The sequence below is a fragment of the Castor canadensis genome, chromosome 6, assembly GCF_047511655.1.
Source record: "Castor canadensis chromosome 6, mCasCan1.hap1v2, whole genome shotgun sequence".
Lineage (NCBI taxonomy): Eukaryota > Metazoa > Chordata > Mammalia > Rodentia > Castoridae > Castor > Castor canadensis.
Window position 1 is genome coordinate 98,757,280 of NC_133391.1, and position 24,156 is coordinate 98,781,435.

A 24,156-nucleotide genomic window follows, 5' to 3' on the forward strand; every position below is an offset into this window, starting at 1 on the left:
AAATCATCTCAAATATCTCGTTTAACTTAATTCTTAATAATGCTGATCAATCTAGTTTTCACTAATCATAACATTTAACAGCTATCAGTACTCTCCCTTTGTACTTTTTATCTTCACTGATGAGAACGAAGACTTAATTTTATTAACTCCTATTGATCCAAATGATGAATTATACCATAAGCTTATATACTTGCTAAAATTCTCTTTCTTACCCACAATTTTTTTTTATTATTTAGTAAATGATGATTATGTAGGGCTACATTTTTTGTTTCAAAAATTTGGTACTAGGCATAGTAGTGTATGCCTGTAATCCCAGCTACCTGGAAGGAGATCAGGAGGATCATGGTTCAAGGCCAGCTGGAGCAAAAAAGTTTAGTGAAACCTCATCCCAACCAAGAAGCTGGGCATGGTGGTACACAGTTATAACTCCAACTCAAAAGGAGTAAAGAAGTCTGAGGTCTGACCCTAGCAAAAATGCAAGAACTTATCAGAAAAACAACTAAAACCAAAAATTGGTTGGGGTTATGGCTCAAGTGGTAGAGAACCTGTCTGGCAAACTTTAGGCCCTAAGTTCAAACCCCAGTACCCCCCAAAAAGTTGAATTTTACTTCCTTTCACTCTTGTATCATAGTTCCCTCAAACAGAACTTTCATGATAATGGATCTGTCCTGTCAGCTTACTTCAGATACTACAAACAAGATGGCAGGGTGATATCTCAAGGAACTAACCAAAGGTCTAGGCTATGATTGGCTAGTCAAGTATTCTTTCTCTCATTACTACAGACCTTTTTAGACACTTCAACAAATAGAAACGATCTTCCCAGATAAGGGAGGGCTATCAAATAGAGAGCTATCAGAGCAGAAATGGGAAAATGATTCTTTCTGCTACAGAAAAGGAGCAACAGGAAGGATTTCTGAAGACAGTAACATTTGGAAGACAAAGAAAGGTCTAAGCAGATGACAGTATATGCACAGCATGAACAAGGTACCATATTTAGGAAACATTAAGTCTTGTTTCAAAATTCAAATTTGTAGTTGAAAAATATAACAAAACCCCTAAAACAGATACTGCATAAGTTTACAAGTATTTATACTTTTGGTAACAAAAAATTGATATGTATACTAATTAATTTTCTTCCTTTTAAAAATAATATGCAAGTTTATAGTTCTGTTAAAAAAACTAGCATCTGGTTTTCTCATAGTTCATTGCATGCATTTACTGTTTTTTAAAAACACTACTGACAAGCATGACCAACATAGCTTCCCCCTTATACAAGTTTTGCAATAAATACAACACACAAGTATACCACACACACACCTTTCCTAAAAAGAGAAATATACTTCTTTCAGTATCCAAAAAAAAACGACTAAACTAAACATATAACAACTAAAACTGAACATCCTTACATGTGAACTTCCTTACCTGATAAGTACTTCCACTAGAGACCAGGCTCCTCTGAGACACGTCGGACACTGAAACAACTCTAAGTAGTATCTCGACATGGCTGGCGACTTCCAAGGAGGGTGCAGGTGAAGAAGAGCTGACAATACATGAAAGTATCGACCAGAAAACGTATCTATGTTATCCTAGTATTTAAAGATAAATAAACAAATAAAACACTATTGCAAAAAAGTACAGTTTCACCGGCTATTTAGTATAAAAGCTAAAGAAACAGATTTTTTTTTTCAAATGTATGTGTTGGACAAAGGAAATCAGATGGAAGTCTCATGAGGCACACTCTAAATATGTATCTAAGCATTAGGTAAAAAATAAAATAAACATTAGGTAATATTAGCTATTGGACAAAATGTCCAGTTTTCATTTAATGATTATACTGAGAATAAAAGTCTCCCAATGTTATTTAAAAGGAGGTAAAGGTAAAAGAATTCTCAAGGCCGAGGCCATAGCTCAGCCTGCCTTGTGAGCAGGAGGCCCTGAGTTCAACTTCCAGTACCACCAAAAAATTTTTTTTGTAGGCAACACTCTTACTTATCACCATCATTAGTGTGACATAGCTTATGCTTGCTAAATTTTCAAATCAGCACCTTGATGAAGAACACGATTCAAAAGCCACCTTTGAATAGCTGCTCCTAATGGTTTAATAAGGACTATGTTCATTCTCTTCATATACCATGAATAAATTATTATCAGTGTACTACAGGAGTAATTTACCTAGTGGCATTTTCTATTACTGTAATCTGATTTTTATGTTAGACTCTTTACTATCATGGGAAAAAAAACAAGTAACTTTTTCCCTGAAGAAAATTACCTGGGAAGTTCTGAGAAAATAATAAGCTAAACTATTCAAAGTAGTGCCTAGATATAGTTAAAAAATAGGAAAAGTGGTACTGCATTTCCTAGTGAAATGAGAAGGGAAAAAAAATGAGAAAATGTTCACATTTTAGTGTTCTCTGAAGAAAGCTATGGGCCCACAGGACTGCTCTTACCTGCAAAACGTTCTCTAGAAGAGCATGAAGAAGGCATACAGGAGGGATATAATGTGCTTGCAAAGAAGAAAGTTCCTCAATGGCTTCTTTAAAAAACTGTCCTTCTATGAGGCTTTCAATTAAATTTGACACACCTCTGGGAAATTCAGCATTTTTAATCTAAAAAAAAAAGACTCTATGAGTCAAAGAAAGGTGAAACTCTAGGATCAAGTCTCAAATTAGTAAGGAGCTTTAATTTTCTCATGTATAAAATGAAGATAATTCCAGCCTTCACTACATGACAGAGTTGTTACATGGTTCAAAAAGGATTTGTGTAACTATGTTTTATAACTAGAAGGCAATGAGAAAATGTAAATTATTAACTGTCCTATTCATTTATGCTGCCTTAAAAAGGGGACTACTTCTCCAAAAGAAAATCTTTAATGGAATTTGCAAAGTTTGAATGAAAAAGAGAACTTAGAACTTGAGCAACATAGTTCTTTAGGTGCAAATTTATTTTCGGTTTTATTTTAAACTTGAAAACAAACTATGTCCATTAAGAAAGATATCCTAAATATATTAAGATATCATCAAGACAGTATTTGTAAAAAGCAACAAGTAGAGAATCATAAAATCACTCTAAGGATGTGCACTAATGCAACTCTATGTTTCAAAACATACATTTCCCCTGGGTCAAAATACTTTTAAACAATGAAACAACTACTTTGAATTAGCTGAGAGTCATAAATATTTTGAAAAATTACATGGAATAAAACAACCACTTTTAAAAGAATGAGTAATGATATATAGAAAACAATACACTTTGGAAAGATTTTATCAAGAATTTAATCTGAAAGCAGTAATTATTAAAGTTATAAAATGTGAAAATAAAGATAATATTTCACTTGAGCACCAGGTAAATACTTAATGTTTCTCATCACTGTTTATAACTTTGTGGAAAAAATTTTTGGAGCTCTGACAGAGCTATATTTTTCTTTTTCATTTCTCATTAGAGAAACTACATTTCAAATTTGTTAAGAAACTTTATCATACAAGTAACACATTCCTTTAAATCAAAATAATTAAAAATAATAAAAGACAAAGCTTCTGCTTTGCCTCCATTACCACCTTACCCCAAGACCCTTACCTCTACATTGTATACTGGTTGTTTATCTATTCTAATGCAGTTGTATCTGATAGCCTACAAAACAGCAACCATACAATTAAAAGTTAACATTTTAGGTTGAAAACTACATTTCAGCTTAAAAACACAAAACCCTGGCCAAACATACAAAACAAATTAAGGAATACATTAATAGCTATAATTAAATCTGACATTCATGTTTGTTCAAATTCATAACTTTCATCATTTTACAACAATAGCACACTTGAGTAAGAGCATTTCTCTGTTTCCTCTCCTAAATTAAAATATTTTAAGGTCACTTTCACTTTGAAGGTCTGATTATGTCTATTGTCCTTAGAGTTTTAATAATTAAAAATATAAATGGGGAGAACATCTTACATAAGGGTTTGTAGGTGTGAGGGGGAGTCAGCCATGTTTTCTATATAATCATGTATTGTTTTACAATACCAATAATTATAAATTTAAAAAGATTGCCCTGGAAGAATATCTGCAATAAATATAAGGAGATAGCATCCTGATTTTAGAAAATTCTAGAAACAAAGATATAAAACAAGCTTCCCAGTATAAAAATGGGAAAAGGTTATGAATAGGCAACTGACTGAGAAAGAAATATGCAAGTGGCAAGAAGAAGCTATAAAATGTGCTCCACCTTGCTACTAAGATGAAATTCAGAGTAAAAGAATAATAAATTTCTGGCTTCTACTTTGAATGTATGAAGTTGCAAAAAGCAGTCCCACCTCAGCAGTAAGAAAAATAATCAACAAAACCATAGTTTTTCTTAAACTTGCCAGAGATCAAATGTTGCAGGGCAATCAAGCAACTGAGTATCCAGCAAAAAGTTACGTTTTCTAAACACAATTAATCTGTGACATTACTGAAATATAAACAAGAGAATTTAACATATTTATTAAATGTCCAAACACATTACTGTTCATAACAGATGAACTAAGAAATTTATTTTGACATATTAAACATACTAATGAGTCAGATACATTTATATAGACTTACTATTACATAGAGATATATTTTGGTTACACTAGAGATAAAATGAAAGCACACAAAATTTTACCTGAGCTCTATATATGTGCTTCCTTAAGGCATTTTTTATTTCAGTGATATCCACATCTGTCCTGATATCCTTGGTTTTTGATTCTTTGGAATAATCAGCAAAAACAGAATGCTTCATTTCTTTCTGTATACATGTAAAACAACTTTAGACAATGCACTAAAGATAGTGTCAAAAGGTGACAACACAGCTGCAGCAAAGGTGCTCACAATTATTTATCAGGATTATACAATGAAAGAAAAAGTTTAAAAAGCAAACACTTCAGTTCTTGAATTTCATCTGATATTTACATGAACTATTTCTCACAGCACTCTGTGTGCATGGTGTATTGGTACTAGGCATCAAACCCAGAGCTAAGCAAGCATGGAAACTGAGCTACATCCTCAAGCCCCTTAAAAGTACTTTTCATTTTAATCTGTTCTAAATCTTTCCTGGAATTGCTTTCTTTGTTGGCATGTTCACATTAAACAAAATTATCTATTTATCTTAATCATTTTCTGAAAGTCCTTCTGAATATATGTGTACAGGTTGAATTTTCCCTATCTCAAAAGACTGGAAGTATTTCAGATTTTGAATTTTTTTCAGATTTTGGAATATTTGCTTATATACAATGAGACATCCGTAAGGATGAGACCCAAGTCTAAACACAAAATTATGTTTTATATACTTCTTATATATATAACCTGAAGGTAATTTCATATAACATTTTTAATGCACCTGGCCTGTGTTTTGATTGCAATCTATAACATGAAGTCAGGTGTGTAGAATTTTCTGCTTTATGTCAGAAGTGTTAAGCATCATGTCACACTACTAAGTCAGACTTTGAATCTGTGGTTTTGGATTTCTGGTAGGAACATTCAACCTGTATAAACATACTGTGGTTAGAATATAAAATTAACTTATATTTTAGGAATAACCTATCCAAGAAGAATCCCATTTAAAAGATAAGGTATTTTATTAGAAATGGTCTGTATACTAGAGAAGAGCATGATTAAAGATAAAATTTATATCAGAATGTATCGTCCAAACTCATACAGATTTTGTTTTAAGGCTTTTTTCATTTTAAGAAATTCAGTCTCAACAGGTACAGGTGACTCATGTCTTTAATCCTAGTTACTTGGGAGGCTGTGATTGGGAGGACTGAGGTTCAAGACCAGCCCAGGCAAATAATTTGTGAGACCCCCATCTCCAAAATAACCTGAGCAAAATGGACTGGAGTTGTGTCTCAAGTAGTAGAGCACCTGCTTTGCAACCTTCACTCCCACCCCCCACCCCCTCCCCTGCCACACTGGCAAAAAGAAAGAAAGTTAGCCTCTTTTCTAATACATTTTTCTGGGTTTTTTGTTGTTGTTACATTTATGTGAAACAAAATTAACTTGAACATCTTGATCATTAACTCAAATTTCTTTGTGTATTCATGTAAAAAAATACTTTCACTGTGGACCAAAATTAATTAAAACGTTAACTATGAACATTATATCTGATCAACTCAAGATTTTTAAAATAAGATATACAGGTTATATTTAACACATCAAGTAATCATAAAAATAAGTTAACCCTAATAGGGTTAACTTCATAATCTCTAATAAGATTAGGAAGAACCAGAAAAAATTAAATCTATACTTAGTATAAAAAGTTTTACCTGATCTCTATAATATATGTGGTTTCTTAAGGTACTTTTAATTGTGTCATGTTCAATGTCATTCCTGCAATCACTTTCTTTTTTGCGTTTTCTCCTCAAAGTATAGCTCCTTTGAATATCTTCATCTTTTTTCTTAGTTTCTTTCTACATGTATTTTGACCACAATTAAACAAATCACAATATGAATTACATATTCTACAAAATCCAAATAAACTCAAGAAGAGTGACTTATAACACAAATACACAATGTTGAAAAATAGAGTTCTATACAATAGGAAAAATTCACCCACTGTTGGAATGGGTACACATTAGCAACATTTTGGAAGCCAGTTGGGCATTACCTAGCAAAGTTAAACATGCACCACAATGAAAGTGTTATGACCAAACAATTCCATTCCATTTCTAAGAATATTATACCCTAAGCTAGAGAAATCCCTAAACATAGATACCAAGAGTCACACTAAAGAATGTTCACACTGTTTACAGGATTGTTCATAATTCAATAACCAGTCACATAAACCAACAAATAAAGCTATAACTGTGACACAAATACAGTATGTATGTGAAATACAGTATGTATTTCATTGTGTACATTATATATGTAATGTGTACATTATACATAATATATATAATTATATAATTATTATATAATCATATAGATAATATAATTATATTAAAATATAATGTGTACATTATAATATATTTCATATAATTATTTCCTAGCAGGCAAAACTAAACAATGTATTGTTTAACCAGCTCGTAAAACTATAATGAAAAGCAAGAAAATAATTAACACAAATTCTAAAATAAAGGATACTTTGAGTAAAGAGAGAAGAGGAGATGTAGTTAGAAAATGACAAAGAGGCTCAAAACTCTGGTGCTGCTTTACCTAGCTGGTGGGTACATCAGCACTCCTTTTTACATACTTTTTAAAACTAAGCAAATGTCATATAAAACATTGTATTTGGTAAATTTAGAAAAAAATTTTAGAATATAAATAATTATTAATTTGTAAAGTTTTACCTGATTTCCGTATGTATGTCTTCTGAAGGTATTTCTCATTTTGACAAATTTCAGATCTTTACTGGAGTCTCTGAATTTTACTTTTTCGTGATGTTCACTCAAAACAGAACTACCACAAACATCTTCCTCATGATTTTGCATTTCTTTCTGCATATTTATAAAGTTACTTTAATGAGACTGGATTAAATACAGACTCAAAACAACCAATGCAAGTCACAAACTGAGGAAAAGTATGGTTTGAGAAAACCTCAGAAAGGTACATTTTGTGAAGCATATATACAAGATTAAGTATAAAAAAGTAAAAAGTCTAGTGAACTATAGCACGTTATACTAAGATAAAGCAGAACACCCATAGATGTTTTAGTTCACTACGTTTTATAGTAAGTCTATATATGTACTTAATTTAGTTTACATCTATGCTTAATTTAGAGTAAGGAGAATTACAAACTATTTTGTTTACTTATTATACACTAAGAAATTTATTTTAGAAACAAGAAATTCCATCTAAATTTTATATACATCTTCCTAGATATATTTTAACTTTCTATATCTTTTACAAAATCTCTACTTTTTCCACATTTAGTCAAAATTTATTTTAATAAATTATTTTACAATCCTTTCTCTATGAAAAATACTTTATACTGTGACTTACAATACATGCTTCAATAAAAACATCAATTCAAAAAGCCTCTTATTAAAACATGCATATGTGATCACAGAAAGTCGGCTTGTAAGTCACATAAATACTTGCTGTACTTTGGAAAAGCCAGAAAGAATGCAAAAGTATTTTAAGCTTGGAAAGTTTTAATCTTATTGTATGTAATTTCTTAAGATACTATACAATTAAAAAGTTCCAAATTGTCCCTAGAATTCTTTTTCTTTTAATCCAGATATAGTGAAAACAACTTATTTTGAACTTCTTGTAAAAATATTTTGGTGTGAGCTAATAATAATTACTAATTAATAATGGCTTAATAAATTAATCAAGTAGACTATTTCCTAAAACATAATATGAAACTGAACATAATTAAACATCAGCTCTTCTACAGTAGAACTAAAAATGCCATTTTTGGTTGTTGCTGGTATTTGAAAAACTATACTTCACAGCTACAATGTTCTGCCTATTTTTGTTTTGTTTGCCACGTTAATAAAATTTCACTTGTACTTCTAAAATTCTGTTCTACATATGCAGTCAAATACTTGAATTTAGATGATGAATGATGAATACATAGAATACTAATAGGTAAGAAAATGCTTTATAAGAAACACGTTACATTAAACATTCAAAGGAGGTTTAAGTAATTACCATGCACTGAGAACATAATACATGTGAGGAATTCTGTGTTTCTATATGTATACATAAATTATTTCAACAAGTCTCAAACCAGAAATTTTCTAACATGTGCAAGTCACAGACTAAAAATGGTTCTAAAAACCAGCTTTCAGATTCTAAAATTTATGCTATCTCCACCAAGTGTGGACTATCAAATAATTTTATACGAATACCCAGAGATGTGTTATTTTTTTAGCCTATGAGATTTTACCTGAGTTCTACACATGGTCTCTCGTAAAGCACCTTTTATTTCAAGAAATCCCATATCTCTCCCAAAATCTTTGTTTTTTTCTTGATTGCTATGCTTAGTCCAAACAGAATTAGTTTGGGAATCTTCGTCATTCTGAATTTCTTTCTGTAGGTAAGTAAAAATGTTTTAGGCAATTAATTAAGTGTAATATCAACATCATATGCATTTTATGATATTCAACTTAATCTATAATTGCGTCATACTCAGTTAAACAAGTATGTAAAACATACTCTTCTAAAACAAAGGTTAAGCACTGGTAAAAGTTTTCAAGGAACCAATTATTAGAGCAAAGGTTCTAAATAAAAAAGAAATTTCTTATGTCTTAAGAAAGCTAATGCTTTGCTGCTAGTCTAGTAACAATCTTTTTATCAATAAGCAAGAAAAAATGTCTAGTCCTTGTTGAAATTAAAGTATAAGGTGAAATTTAAACATTGACAGATTATGGATAGATTCATTCTCAGATTTTTTTTCCCAGGTTTTACTGGTAAGACCTTTCACTTGCAAGTATACTACAGTTCTTATCTTACCAGAACATCACTCAACAATTCTCTCTATACTCTGTTAGCTATAGAGCTGGCTTCATCCTAATACTTACTACTCTTCATGGTCAAAGAATAGCTACTAGTAAAAATTCAGGTTCCACTCTTCTGTGTTCACATTTAGCAGGAACAAGCTTACTACTGGCTCTCTTTTTAGAATGAGGAAAAATCATCCTAGCTCTTACATACCTCTCTTCATGTCCCATTGATCTGCATTGACTCACATGCTCATTCCTAGACCAATCACTGTCAAGGACAATGATATTATCCATAGTCCAAGTAGATCTATTCCTTGAACTAAGGTCAAATTTCCGATCTACATTGATGCTACTCACTAGGGAAAGGTAATTATAGAACAATACGTTATACATATTCCTAAGAGCCTCATGAAGCTTTCATAATTTCTCTGGTAATCTAACAAACAGTAAATTTGAACCCATTTTCCAGGCTCTATTGAAGTAGATGGAAAATAATCATAGAAAAGAAAGATACGATCCTTGATGCCAAGGACTTTTTGGGTTAGATAAGAAATAGTAATTAATTAAATGATTAGACAATTATTTGCACTTGTAGTGAGCACTATGAAATAAAATGATGCTATAAAAACATATAGGTGAGCCAGGTGCCAGTGGCTCATGCCTATAATCCTAGTTACTCAGGAGGCAGAGATCAGGAGGACTGCAGTTCAAAGCTAGCCCAGGTAAGACCCTATCTTGAAAAAATCCTTCACAAAAAAGGGCTGGTAAAGCAGCTCAGGTGTAGGCCCTGGTTCAAACCCCAGTACTGCAAAAAAAGAAAATATATGAATCTAACCCAATAAAGAATCTAATAAAGGGGTTGGGTAGGCTTCCTTGAAACAACATTGTAACAGAAACCTGAACAATGAACAGAAAGCAGGAAGGCACAAGAAGTGAAGGAACACTGGGGAAGACTTTCAGGCAGAGACAGTATCTTCCATGAAGACAGTGAAATAGGAAATAGCTTAAGAAACTAGAAGGCAGTTTGGTTACAGCATAGTAAACACATAAAAAAACATGGAATCAATACAGTTGACAAGGTATGAGTGACAGGAATACTGTGAGAACTTGTAAACTATGTTAGAGATTAAAGAATTAATTGCAATGGTAAGCCATTGAAGGGTTTTAACTAGGAAAATGACAAATCGGAATTACTTTATAAAGAACATTACAGTTCCTCTTTTTGAATGAACTAGGATATATTACAAAAGGAGAATGAATGTAAGAGAAATTAGGAAATTAATAAAAATAAAAAGGTAGAATTAGAAATCTATTCCAGGAGCACAGAGGAAAGATGATGAACTGTTTGATGTTAGTACAGAAGGAAAGAAGCAGTCTAATTCAAGAGATATTTGAGAAAAAAATCAATTTGATTTATAGCTGACAAGATATGAGGAGTTAGCGAAAAAAAGGTTTCAAGAGTGACTCCAGGTTTCTGGCATAAATTAGGGCAAGGGTGATGATATCTATTGAGATGAGGAACACTAAAGGAGATGATTTTTCCTAGATCAAGGCTGTTTTTGGATATACTGAGGTTTTTCTTCTACCTTAAATGACTAATAATTCTTCTTTGCTTACCTCCCCAGTGGGTTTTCTCTAGGGTATGATTCCTGTTCAAAAACTTGAGGATTGGTATTTGCATCAAGTGGGGAGAGGGAGGAAGGGGGAAAGGACAGGAAAATAACTCCAAATTCTCATAGGATAATGTATAATTCACTGCTCACTTGCTTATTTATTTTTTTATTTGCAGTACTGGGGTTTGTACTCAAGGTCTACACTTGAGCCATTCCACTAGCCCTTTTATGTGATGACTTTTTTCAAGATACAGTCTCATGAACTATTTGTACTAGCTGCCTTCAAACTGCAATCCTCCTGATCTCTGCCTCCTGAGTAGCTAGGATTACATGTACGAACCTCCTGCTCCCAGTCTCTACTGCTATTTTATTACACTATCACATTAAAATGCTTAAAGTTGTTTTGTAGTATATGTCACTAAAGCACTAAAAACAAAAGTAGAACTCAAAATAAGACAAATTTAAATTTCAGCTTCTTTTGAATCTCTATGAGAACGTATTCTTGAATATGTAAGTAACTGAGAGCAACTGCCCTAAAATGTACCATTTTATTTCCAATTACTATATTTTAAAGTTTAGAAGTCAATTTTAACATAAACAGTTAGCCCTCAATATCTGCAGGTTACAAATCCAGTTGGAAAAATGTAGTTAGGCCTGTACTGGCTGCATCTCTACTGAACGTGTAAGATTTTTTTTCTTGTTATTATACCATAAAGAATAATTCACTATTTGTATAGCATTTACATTCTATTAGGCATTATAAGTAATCTAGAGATGATTTTAAAGTACACAGGAAGATGTATGTAGATTATATGCAAATACTAGGTCATTTTGCATATAAGGTACTTAAGATCTGCACATCTGTGGACTCTGGTATCCCAGGAGTGTCCTGGAACTAATTCCTTGGAGATATAGAAGGATGACTGTATTTTACTACATTTGTACTTTATAAACATTTAATAATGTCTACTATTTATTTTACTTACCTCTAAAAGAAAATCCCCAAGATACTGAATTGGATAAAACGGAGCTTTAATGTTATCTTTTTCCTTCTCAGCATTGATTCTTGCGTTACTGGCAATCACATGAGTTATTTCACTTGGTGAACTTTTTGGTAAAATCACATTTGCCTTTCCAGCCTCCAAAACCCTATATAAAAATGTAAATGGTATAAAATGTGTTAGAAAAATTACATATGTTCAGTCAAATTATCTAAATCAATTACTTCCCAGGAATAGTAGTGGAACTTTCTAAAAGTAACTAAGTCCTTTTGGGCCACTGAGGACCAGGGATAATAATTATTGTAGTAATTTCTTAAAACTTAAGTTGCTCCAAACAGATATTTAGGAAATCTTACTTTCTTTACCAGTCCATTTATTGTTATAGGAAAGGCTTTTACAAACCATGAATATTAAAGTATTTCCCTACTGTCACAGTAGTAACCCAAAAGAACAAAGTCAATTTAGGAAGCAGAGCTACCCTAGACAGCAGCATAAGAAATCATTCTGGACTACAAAAATGAAATCAGTTGCCAACTCTCTAAAAAAGTGTCAAGACTTTTAAAGTTTTTTTGTTTTACTTCTAAAATATTTTAGTCTTGTGGAAATATTATGTACTCATGTATGAAAATGGAAAAAACGAAACCTGTTGAAACTATTCCAGAAATGGGGAGGAGGACAACGATGGAGGGGGTGAATTCAACTATAATATATTGTATGAGCTTTTATAAATTTCTTAATGTGCCCCCAGCACAATAATTTAAAAAATTTAAAAAAAAGAATGTTTTACATTTAGATTCAGAATACACACACACACACACACACACACACACACACACACACACACACACACACACAAGTCCTGAAAGTTTCATGAAGTTCTTCTGTTTAGGATTTAGAAAGCAGTAACACTAGTACTACCTACCAATAAGAAAAAGCCAAATAGTCTACAAAATCACTACTTTCCTTTAGTCAGTCAGAGAACCAAGGTAATAAGCAATCAAAGAGCAATAAGCCCATTTATGAAAAAGACTAGGCACCCAAACCATTTCACTTTTGGCAGAACAAAGGAAAGAAATGGTTGTCATAAATGCACATGAGAATTAGGTAAAATTTTAAGAGATTTAAGGGCAAAGTATAACAAGTATGGCATTTTAGAAAACTAGGAGTCCCTGACACAAGAAAAGCACATGCTCATTTGCAAGCTCTATGCCATAGGCTTCCACTAAATGCTCATGAAAAAGACTAGGGGTGGGTCAGGGGAAAACAGAGCCCTCCTGGATAGCACAGATGGCCAGTGGAGACAGGTTGCCACTTCAGTATAGACATAAAAGCAGTTCCCCTTACTTCTTTTACATGAAGCAAAAGCCTTTAGATATTTGGAGAATGATAATGTCTTCTGCCCTCAGATTCAGGGAGAAAAAATACACTGCTTTTCTTGGAGGGGTTGTAGGGGTAGGTAGGAAAACTGCCTGCTGCCCTTCCTAGAAAAAGATCGTTTCTAAATGAGTAAGAGAAGTTAAAAAAAATCACCTGCCCTGAAGAAGAGGCAAAAATGCCACTTAGGCCCAGGATTTCTCATCAACACACAGCAGAGATCTATTATTGGGGGAAAGGTCGGAAACCCTCCCTTGCCCAACGATACAAGGCAGAATTCGACTACCAAGGGGGAAGTGAGGGACTGAAATACCAATGCTTAGAAACCCCCAACCCCAGGGACCAATAACACAGAAAATGCTTAAGATGAAGCCTGTCAAGCAGACCAGAGAATTCACCCATCCACACCCTTGGCCTGCAAATGATTAACAAGACAGGGAAAGAAGACAAAGAAAGTCCTGTGATCTAGTAATGTGGGGATTGCTGAAAGGTAAGGGTAAAGCTGGTTAAAAACCTTATAGCAACCACATCACACTGTAAGCACAAAGAAATTGGAGCCTACTGCTGTAAGGTGAAGCGATGGTTGAAGGTAACTGCAGCATGAGCAAAGCTCAAATCCAGTTCAACAACTGACAAGATTAGCTCAACTACCCATACTAACTGCCTTACAGAAGAGAGAGGCCCATTTTTGGATATGAATATCGCTCACCCAATTCTCCTATTATTCTTCTATATGTCATATCTGGTATAAAACAAAATGCAGTAAAAAGTACAAGACATACACAACTGAGCAGGAAAAAACTCAAACCATTTTAAGTGATAAGGGAATCAATAGTACAGATTGAGATATGATCAAGATGCTGAAATTATCATAAGTGACTTTAATAAAACCATAACTTAAGGGTAGGGGCATAGATTAAGTGGTAGAGCACTTGCCTTATAAGCATAAGGCCCTGACTGATAGATAATGAATAAATAAAATTAAATAACCATAACTTAAAAGGACCTAATGGACAAGGTGGACAGCATGCATTAAGGAATGAAGAATTCATCAGAGTTTAAAGGAAATGGTTAAAATAATGGGCATTGTATCAGAAGAAGTTTTTTGATAAGCTTATCAGTAGAATGAACAAAACTGAGACAGGAAATCACTGAACCTGAAGACAGGTGAACAGAAATCATCCAAACTAAAATACAAAAATTAAAACAAAACAATCCTCAAACAGTGCATTGCAGTTGCGGTAGGAATAGAATCAAATAATTTAAAATACATGTAATGTACTTCAACAGGAAGAACAGCACAAGAGAAGAAATTTATAAAAATAATGGTTATTTTCCATAATTAAGGACAAAAAAAAAAGAAAAATTTGCATGTACAAGAAATACATAGAACTACAAAATAAAGCAACACACACCCCCCCCCCAAATCAAACTATTAAAAACCAAAGGTCAGGAGACAATCTTGAAGGAAATCAGGGAAAAAGAAATCACACAGAAGAAAAGAATGAGTTTACTTCTCATCAGAGCTATATAAGATGGAAGATAGTGGAACAGAATCTTAAATTACCGAAAGTAAAAAACTGTCAACCCAAAATTCTACAAGCAGGGTCTTTTTTGTGGGTAAAAAAAAAAAACTCTGTTCTCATACCACAATAATCAACACAGAAGACTTCTGTAATCTCAAAATGTGTGGGGACTTCTCCACATCTGCAAGCAAGGAAGTAGTTCTGCAGCAGCAAACAATAGTAGAGTATCCTCTAATCTAATTCAGTTCTCACACTATTTATCTAGAGATAACATCATATTTCACAGGTTGAGCATCCAGTTCCCAAGACTGCCCTCTTCCCAATTTTGTATGCCAATCACTAGCCCCAGGTTGTTTTACCTACACTTCTAGAAGACTGACTGGCTATAAATTAGGCTTCCCTTAACTACCTCCTTGGGTTCAATTAATTCATTATTATGACTCACAGAATTCATGAAGAATTTACTGATGTTTACCATGAGGATATTTCAAAGGATAAAGAAGAGCTACACAGGGCAAGGCATGTATGAAGGGATACAGAGCTTTCATACATGTTCCAGTACACCACCTTTAGGAACCTCTACATGTTCAGCTATCCAGAAGCTCTCCCAAACTGGCCCTTTTGGTTTTTATATGGAGGCTTCATTACATAGGCATTAGTAAATTCTTACCTACCAAGAATTATTTTGTAAATACCTTAAATTCCCCAATCAAAAGATATAATGTAGCCAAATAAGTTAAAAAACAATACATGATCCAACTACCTGCTGCCTATAGGAGGTTCACTTCAACCTTTAAGAATGCATATAAACTGAAAATGAAGGGATGGAAAAGGAGATTATATGCAAACAGAAACCAAAAGAAAGCTAGCTATTAGATAAGAGATACTCAAGTAAAAATCTTTAAAAAGAGACAAAGGTCATTTTATAATTATTAAGGGGTCAATTCATCAAGAGGATTTAACAATTGTAAATAAACACTCAACAATGAAGCATCTAAATACATAAAGCACACATTAGAAGGTCTAAAGGGAGAGAAAGATTATGGTACAATAATAATAGGGAACTTCAATGCACCACTTTCAACAATGGATAGGTATACAGACAGAAAATTAAAATGTGTGACTTAAATTTACTTTAGACCAAAGGGACCTAACAGACATATGCAGAGCATTCCATCAAAAGCAATATACACATCTTCTAAAGTATTAATAGAACATTCTCCAGGATAGATCATGCTAGAAACAAAATAAGTCTGAACAGATTTAAGAGGATTAAAATCATATCAACCATCTTGTCTCACTACAATAGTATAAAATTAAAGCAAATCCACAAATAAGTGGAAATTAAACAACATGCTCCAGAATAATCAATGGCTAAGTCGGAAATAAAAAAAGAATAAACAAAAAAAAACCATTTAAGACAAGGATTGGGGATATGATATTACTAGAGGCCCGTGGTCAATCCCTAACACTGAAAACAAAGCAAAACAAAACAAAAACAAAATTCCTTGAAACAAGCAATAATGGAAATATAACACACCAAAACTCACAGAATGCAACAAAAACAATCTAAAGAGGAAATTTACAGCAATAAATTCCTGTATCAAAAACAAAAAGAAAAATTTCAAGTAAACAACCTAATGGCTCAGCATCTACAAATCAATAAATGATACATCACATCAACAGAATAAAGGACAAACATTCTATGATCATTTTAATAGAGTCAGAAAAAGTATCTGACAGCATTCAATAGCCTTTATGATAAAAATTCTCAACAAATTAGGTATAGAAGGAACATATTTCAAAGTCAAGGCCATACAGGACAAAACCACAGGTACATTATACTGAACAAGGGAAAACTGAAAGTTTCTATAATCTGGACAAGACCAAAGATCCCCACCTTTACCACTTCTATTCAACATGGTACTGGAAGTCCTGGCCAGAGCAATTAGACAAGAGAAAGAAAGGAAAGAAATCCAAATTGGAAGGAAGACAAATTTTCTGTTTGTATAAAACATGACCTTATACACAGAAAACACTAATGATTCCATCAAAAAATTATTAGAACTAGTAAATGAATTTGACAAATTTGCAGAATACAAAATCAGCATGCAAAAATCAATGGTGGTTTTATCTTCTAATAGTGAACTAGCTAAAAAAGAAATTAAGAAAATGATCCCATTTATAAAAGCTACAAAGACATAAAGTAAACTTCACCAAAGAGATGGAATATCTCTACAATGAACACTATAAAATAGTAATGAAAGAAATTCAAGAGGATACAAATGGAAAGATATCCTGTGTTCCTGGACTGGAAGAATACTGTTTAAATGTCTATACTACCCAGAGCAATCTACAGATTTCATGAAATCTCTATCAAATACCACTGACATTCTTCAAAGAAATGGGAAAAAATCCTAAACTTTATAAGGAACCCCAAAAGATGCTGAATAGCCATAGCAATGTTGAGTAAAAAGAACAAAACTGGAAGCATCATATTATCTGATTTCAAAATACACTACAAAGGTACAGTAACCAAACAGCATAGCATTGGCATGAAAACAGGAATACAGACTAAAAGAAAACAACACAAAGCCAGGAAATACATTCAGGCATTTATAGCCAACTGATTTTTAACAACAGTGCTAAGAAAATTCAATGGAAGAGGACAATTTCTTCAATTAATTGCATTTGGAAAACTGGACATTCACAAAGAAGAAAATGAAATTAAATGCTCATTTCATACCATGTATACAAACCAACTCCAAATGGATAAAAGACTTAAATGTTAAGACATGAAACTACTAGAAGAAATCAAGAAATGCTTCATGACAATGGTCTGGGCAATTACTCCTGGATATGACCTCAAAAGCACAAGAAGTAGAGGCAAAAAATAAACAAATGCAATTTCTTCAAACCAAAATTTCTGTATAGCAAAGGAAATAATCAATAAAATCAACATACAGAATGGGAGAAAATATCTGCAAACTATACACCTGCCAAGTATATAACTAGAATTTATTAATGTATTAATAACTAGAATTTATAAAGCATCCAAATAGAAAGAAAACAACAAATAATCCTAATTAAAATTGGACCCAGGACCTGACCAGGCATTTCTCAAAAGACATACCAATGACCAACAGGTGTCTGAAAAAACATTCAACATCACTAATCATCAGAGGAATGCAAATCAAAACCACAATGAGTTACCTTTACTAAGATAACAAGTGCTAGTGAGATGTGAAGAAAAGGGAGCCCATGTACACTGTTGGTAGGAATGTAAATTAGTATAGCCATTATGGAAAACTATATGGAGAGTCTTCGAAATATTAAAAATAGAACTACTATATAATCTACCAACTTGCTACTAAGTATACATATCCACAGGATGTGAAATCAGTATGTTAAAGAGCTATCTTTATAATCCCATGTTTACTACAGCAATATTCACAATAGTCAAGATACGGAACTTAAACATCCATCAACTGATAAATAGATAAGAAAAATGTACTCATAGTCCAATCCCCTTGTTGTGTTTGCCCTTGATCTAATGTCCACATATGAGGGAGAACATACGATTTTTGGTCTTTTGGGCCAGGCTAACCTCACTCAGAATGAGCACATGATAAAAGCGAGAGCACACAAGGGAGGGGTGAGGATAGGTAAGACACCTAAAAAACTAGCTAGCATTTGTTGCCCTTAACGCAGAGAAACTAAAGCAGATACTTTAAAAGCAACTGAGGCCAATAGGAAAAGGGGACCAGGTACTAGAGAAAAGGTTAGATCAAAAAGAATTAACCTAGAAGGTAACACACACTCACAGGAAATCAATGTGAGTCAATGCCCTGTATAGCTATCCTTATCTCAACCAGCAAAACCCCTTGTTCCTTCCTATTATTGCTTATACTCTCTCTACAACAAAATTAGAGATAAGGGCAAAATAGTTTCTGCTGGGTATTGAGGGGGGGGAGCGGGAGGGGGTGGAGTGGGTGGTAAGGGAGGGGGTGGGGGCAGGGGGGAGAAATGAACCAAGCCTTGTATGCACATATGAATAATAAAAGAAAAATGAAAAAAAAAAAAAAAAGAAAAGAAAAATGTAGTACATTGATGATCTAAAATTAAATGTGTAAGGATACAAGGGAACATTATAGGATATAAATGTTAACAGACCTTGATATAGTGAGGCTAGCATGGGTATATAAATTTCTCCCAACTCATCAAAATGTACACTTAAAATGAGTACATTTCATTGTCTATAAATTACATTTGGGAAAAGACAATTCCCCCCCACCAAAAAAAATAGTAGTAAGTCTTAGAATACAGTTCAACCTGTAAGACAGCTTTAAAATGTTTATATAAAAAATGAAATTATGACAGAAACAGTATGAACCATAAAGACAATACTATGTAAACCCAAAACAAAGCCTATGTGATAAATGTAATACAGATGAGCAAAAATGTAAAAGTCCTTCAACATTAAAAACAAAATCTCCCAATTACTGTTTTCTTTTTTATTTTGCTTGAGTAGGCCAAAAAGAGAAATAACATGGAAACTAAAACAGAGATCACAAGAATAATCTAAAACAATACTATAAAATAGATTTTATTATAGTAGACACACATACACTTAAATGTGCAGAATGGCTTTCCTAGGAGATCAAGAATCACTAATAGTTCATTCTAAATTAATTATTGAAAATACAAAAAGTAATTCAAGTAAATCAAAATTATTTTCTCACTCACTGCTTTAGCTTTTATGAGATCTCATCCTACCTTACAAGAGAATCACTGCGTTTATCAGCTCTAACAAGGAGGACAACTTTCCATCTGTGGAAGGCTCCTGGAGCACCAGTGCGTTTCAGCTCTTCACGCCATCTTTTAGGTGCAGACTGCATTTGAGGTGAATAATGGGAGTCTTTTTCAATTTTATATCCCCATTCATAAGTTGTTTCATCAAGCCATCTGCCACTTTTGGCACTATGAATTATGTAGTCTTTAGTTAGTACCCACTTTCCTGAAAAGCAAATGAACTGTCATAAAAGAATTTTGGTTCTGACAAATAGCAAACAATAAAAATCAAGCACCAAATAAATGTCAACCTTTCAACACAAGATTCTTATGCTACTCTGTCAACGTTATTTTTGAACTACAAATTTGAGAGTGAAGGCTACAACATCACTGAACATTGTATCTAATCTTTTCTATGAGAAATAATTATAATACTAATATTACTAAATGAAACATACATCTAAAGATTTAAAATTCAAAATAAAATATAGTATTACTTCAATTATTACTATTAAAATTATTCACCTTTTAGGGGTTAGATTTATATTCTTCCTTCTACACTAAAAACATTTTCAATAATGTCTGGAGCATTGTTACACATACTTGTCAAACAAATGCACTGTTAAGAGAATTTTTAGGACACTTAACATTCTATGGTTTAACTGGGTATCAATGATCTTTTAGACAGAGGGACAACGCATGCTTTCATTCATGGAGTTAACAATGAATCCAAGTGTTTCTCATTAGTTAATCCAAAAAACAGTAAGTTTACCTCAGTTGCATATACTTTAAAGAATTTGCTTTGGCAATCAGTAGACTAATGATAAGCCAAGTCAATCACAGTAGAGAAAGCTATAGGAGAATCAATGGTGACAAAGGGAGAAAAGAGATGGCTAAGTCCTAACTTGGGTCTACAGAATTTTGTGAATTTACTATAAATTTCTAACTTAGACTTAGAAATTTTCTAAGTATCTTAGAAAAATATAGGATGACTGTTGCTTCATAGTATAGAAAGAAGGTGAACAGCTGAAAGAGAATTACCTTGTCTGAGAACAACTAAGGCATCAACAAAAGCTTAAGGTTTAGTGTTTTGTGTCAATCTTTGTTAAAGCACTTTTATTCTTAAATTAAAAAAACTTTGGTGAAGTATTTCTGCTTATTTGATATATTCTTCACATTACAGAATTTTACTTAAGATAAAAATATAGAACAAATTTTCCAAAAAAATCAGAAAAAAAACATGTTTATTTTTGATATAATGAACATGCTGTCTTTCCAGAGACTAAGATACTTTAACATAAAGATATTTTTCAAGGGTTGGGAAAAGGCAATCCACTTACCTGCTGCACAAGCTGCTAAAAATTTCTCACTCTTACACAGGCGTTCAGCTATAAGATGTGTGCAATTTTTGTATTTCTGGAGAAGAAAAATCCATATGAAGAAATGTTACTAAAGTATTAAGATTCCCTTAATAACAGATATTTTAATTCTTATAATATCAAGGGGGGCATTTTATCAGTCTTAAGTCAGTATTTTAATTTCATTTTTAACTATACCTTGAACATTTGGATATATGTTTCTTTACTCACCTCACTCTTAATAAAAGTGCAATCTAGTTTTAAAAGTAATTTGCCTAGAGCTTCCTTTTCTTCCATCTTAAATCCTGTCATTTGGATGATATGCTTTGGGGCACCACCTTCCATCTAACATATACACACATACAGAAGATAACAAATGTTAAACATATTATTCATAGGGTTGACTTATTTCTTACATTAGATTGCTAAACTAGAAACTAAAACATTAACATATAATGATTAAATGTATGACTTAATTGTAAATATTAATGTTAGATTTACTTAACAGAAACTAGTTTTAAAAGTTATCTCCCCAAAATACAACCTTAAAAGTGGGAAAATAAATTTTTTTGGTTTGGACATTGAAAGTTTCCAGTACATAACGTTTCACTAAAACACTGATGAATAAATATAATTCAAAAAGGATAGAGACTTATATAAATATTAGCACAAAACTGGCTTTATTTTTAAACAGCTTCTTTTTGCTAAATGCCTTTGGAATAAGTACTCTTGTGGATAAGAAAATGATCAAATTTTATACTGATTCTTGAAGTGTCTGTAGACAAATAATAACTACGTACAAGTCACTGGAAAGCTGATAGAACTCAGTCCCACAGCACTGATATCAAATAATTCAGTACAGTAGGTACACACAATCCTGGCTTCTATTCCCAATCTACATTTCTTAACTTTACTATTTATATATGTTAATTTCATCAACTACAAAGTAAACTGAAAAAAAATAACAAGGTTTCACTTAAGCATATTTTCATAGGGATCTTAATACATATTTAAATGTAGTTCACAAGGTACCTTATATTTAAGATAGTACATAGCACTTCTAATCTGAATATACTTTTGTTTATTTACATGAGGTTAGAAATGTAGGAGACATCTTGGAGAAAAGTTTATTTCTCTTTACAGACAAGGAAACCAGGGATAAGAGAAATCACAGTAATACTTCTCTAACAATTTTGTCACACTATCTATGGATTAGTATTTTACTAACACCACAGGCAGAGCAACAGCAATGAATGTTTTCAACATTCATGAAGCAATGGCTTCTTCTAAGACAATTCAATTTAACCTTCAGAGGCAAGGTATATAAGCTCAGTGGTAGAGTGTGCTTACCATGAATTGAGACCCTGTGTTCAAACTCTAGCACCAAAAATTAAAATAAAACAAAAATAACTTAAAGTAAAATGATTTGAGCCCAGTACTAAAAGCACAAAATGAGTGAAAAAAAGTGTTCTTTATAGAAATTTTATCTTTAAAGACTAAAATAAATAGGTAGTAGATATCCAAGTCCTTGCAGATGTTCTATATCTGCAGATTCAACCAACTTGCACACAGAAATACTTGGGAAAAAAATTCAGTTGGTATTGAGCATGAACAGAATATTTTTTATCTCAATTCCCAAAGCAATACAGAATAACTATTTACATAGTATTTACACTGTAATAAGCGCTTTAAGTTATTGTGGATGATTTAAAATATACAGGGGAATGTGTATAGTTCATATACAAATATTACATTTTATTAAGGCACTTTAGACTCCACAGGTTTTGTGACTCAAAGGGGTCCTGTACCCAAACCCCTATATATACCTAAGGAAAACCATACATAGTTATATTAAGTATGTATGTAAATATAGATGTATCTATTTACTTAAAGGATGAGATTCATTTTAGAGTAAGATTTGAAAGAAAGCTTTTCAATAAGCCATTTAAAGCGTCACTCAAGGTTAGGAGTGAATCTTCTTTCCCTTGTTTAAGCTTCCTAAAAGGAGGAACTTCAGCTATGATAAAGCACTCCCAGTTTCTCTATCTACCCTTCATCATGACTCCCTTGACAGATAAATGAATATGATTTGCTCAGCATATCTACAAAGGAGATTCATATTAATGCTTTCTGACACATCCTAACAAGTTGCCAGTAGTAGTCCAGTACTCTGTGTGGGCAGATCAATTCAGAGGTTATGTATTATAAAGCACACTGTAGCTCTACATCAAAGCCATCTCCTTCAAACCAACTTTATTCAGTAAAAAAGCTGGTATTTTCAATTCATCTGGTAATCTTAATAAAATGCACATCCTGATTTTTCTTAAAAGCTGATATTTTTACCTCCATCTATCCAATTTTAGTGTTTGCCAACTGGCTCCAAAAGAGGTAAAGATGTGTAATGTATTAACCCTCAAAGATTCCAAAATTCAGATGCAGAATATAAAGAAAGTATCTTTAAGGATAAGATTCTTCAATGAAACAAATCATTTTTTAAAAGTTACAAGGATTTGGTCTAGTTAATACAAAATTAAAATGTGTAAACAGTAGGGCTTGGCATTATAAAAGAATAATTACACAAGCAAAATAGTATCAGTAAATGAGGTATAAGTAGCTTCTGCATAGGGAACTTTTTACTAATTAGCCATCTTTTTTACCCATTTACATGGATTAAATAACAGCTCTTGAGTGAAAATATCCATTCACATGGAATAGTAAAATATAAAACTTTTACAGAATATACACTGCTACAAGAAACAATGATGAGTCAGTCTGATTTAGAACACATATAAATACATACAATAAAGCCACATGTGCATTACACAGCCTAAGGAAAATGCTGCTTTTTATTAATTCAAAAGACCTACTTAAATAGCTCCCTGAGCAAAGGATCTATTTAGTTTAGGATTTATTTACTTTATGTACTTTAGAAAATGATAGGTCCTTTCAGAAGTACTAGACAAATGAAATTCAATATACTTGTAAATATCATTCTGGTATTTAATCAATAACTATCTTTATAGTTCTCACAAGCAAGTTATCAAAGGAAACAAGGGTTTCAAACGCAGTATATACTTTTTCTACTATTTGTA

General features: G+C 32.5%; 1 protein-coding gene across 3 annotated transcripts in view; it reads right to left on the reverse strand.

Annotated features, from left to right (window-relative positions):
- The window catches only part of Slf1 (SMC5-SMC6 complex localization factor 1), a 60,136-nt gene that overhangs the window by 30,249 nt on the left and 5,731 nt on the right, over positions 1-24,156 (reverse strand). The window contains exons 2-12 of one of the 3 annotated variants that reach the window (XM_020184212.2): positions 21,296-21,409; positions 21,047-21,122; positions 19,692-19,932; positions 12,001-12,163; positions 8,846-8,989; positions 7,302-7,448; positions 6,279-6,422; positions 4,640-4,762; positions 3,574-3,627; positions 2,448-2,606; positions 1,423-1,586 (exon numbers count right to left, since the gene is read on the reverse strand). In XM_020184212.2, the coding sequence (XP_020039801.1) occupies positions 1,423-1,586; positions 2,448-2,606; positions 3,574-3,627; positions 4,640-4,762; positions 6,279-6,422; positions 7,302-7,448; positions 8,846-8,989; positions 12,001-12,163; positions 19,692-19,932; positions 21,047-21,122; positions 21,296-21,409 (1,529 nt within the window). The remainder of the gene's footprint in view (positions 1-1,422; positions 1,587-2,447; positions 2,607-3,573; positions 3,628-4,639; positions 4,763-6,278; positions 6,423-7,301; positions 7,449-8,845; positions 8,990-12,000; positions 12,164-19,691; positions 19,933-21,046; positions 21,123-21,295; positions 21,410-24,156) is intronic. The other 2 variants (XM_074077080.1, XM_074077082.1) reach the window with 2 other exon arrangements.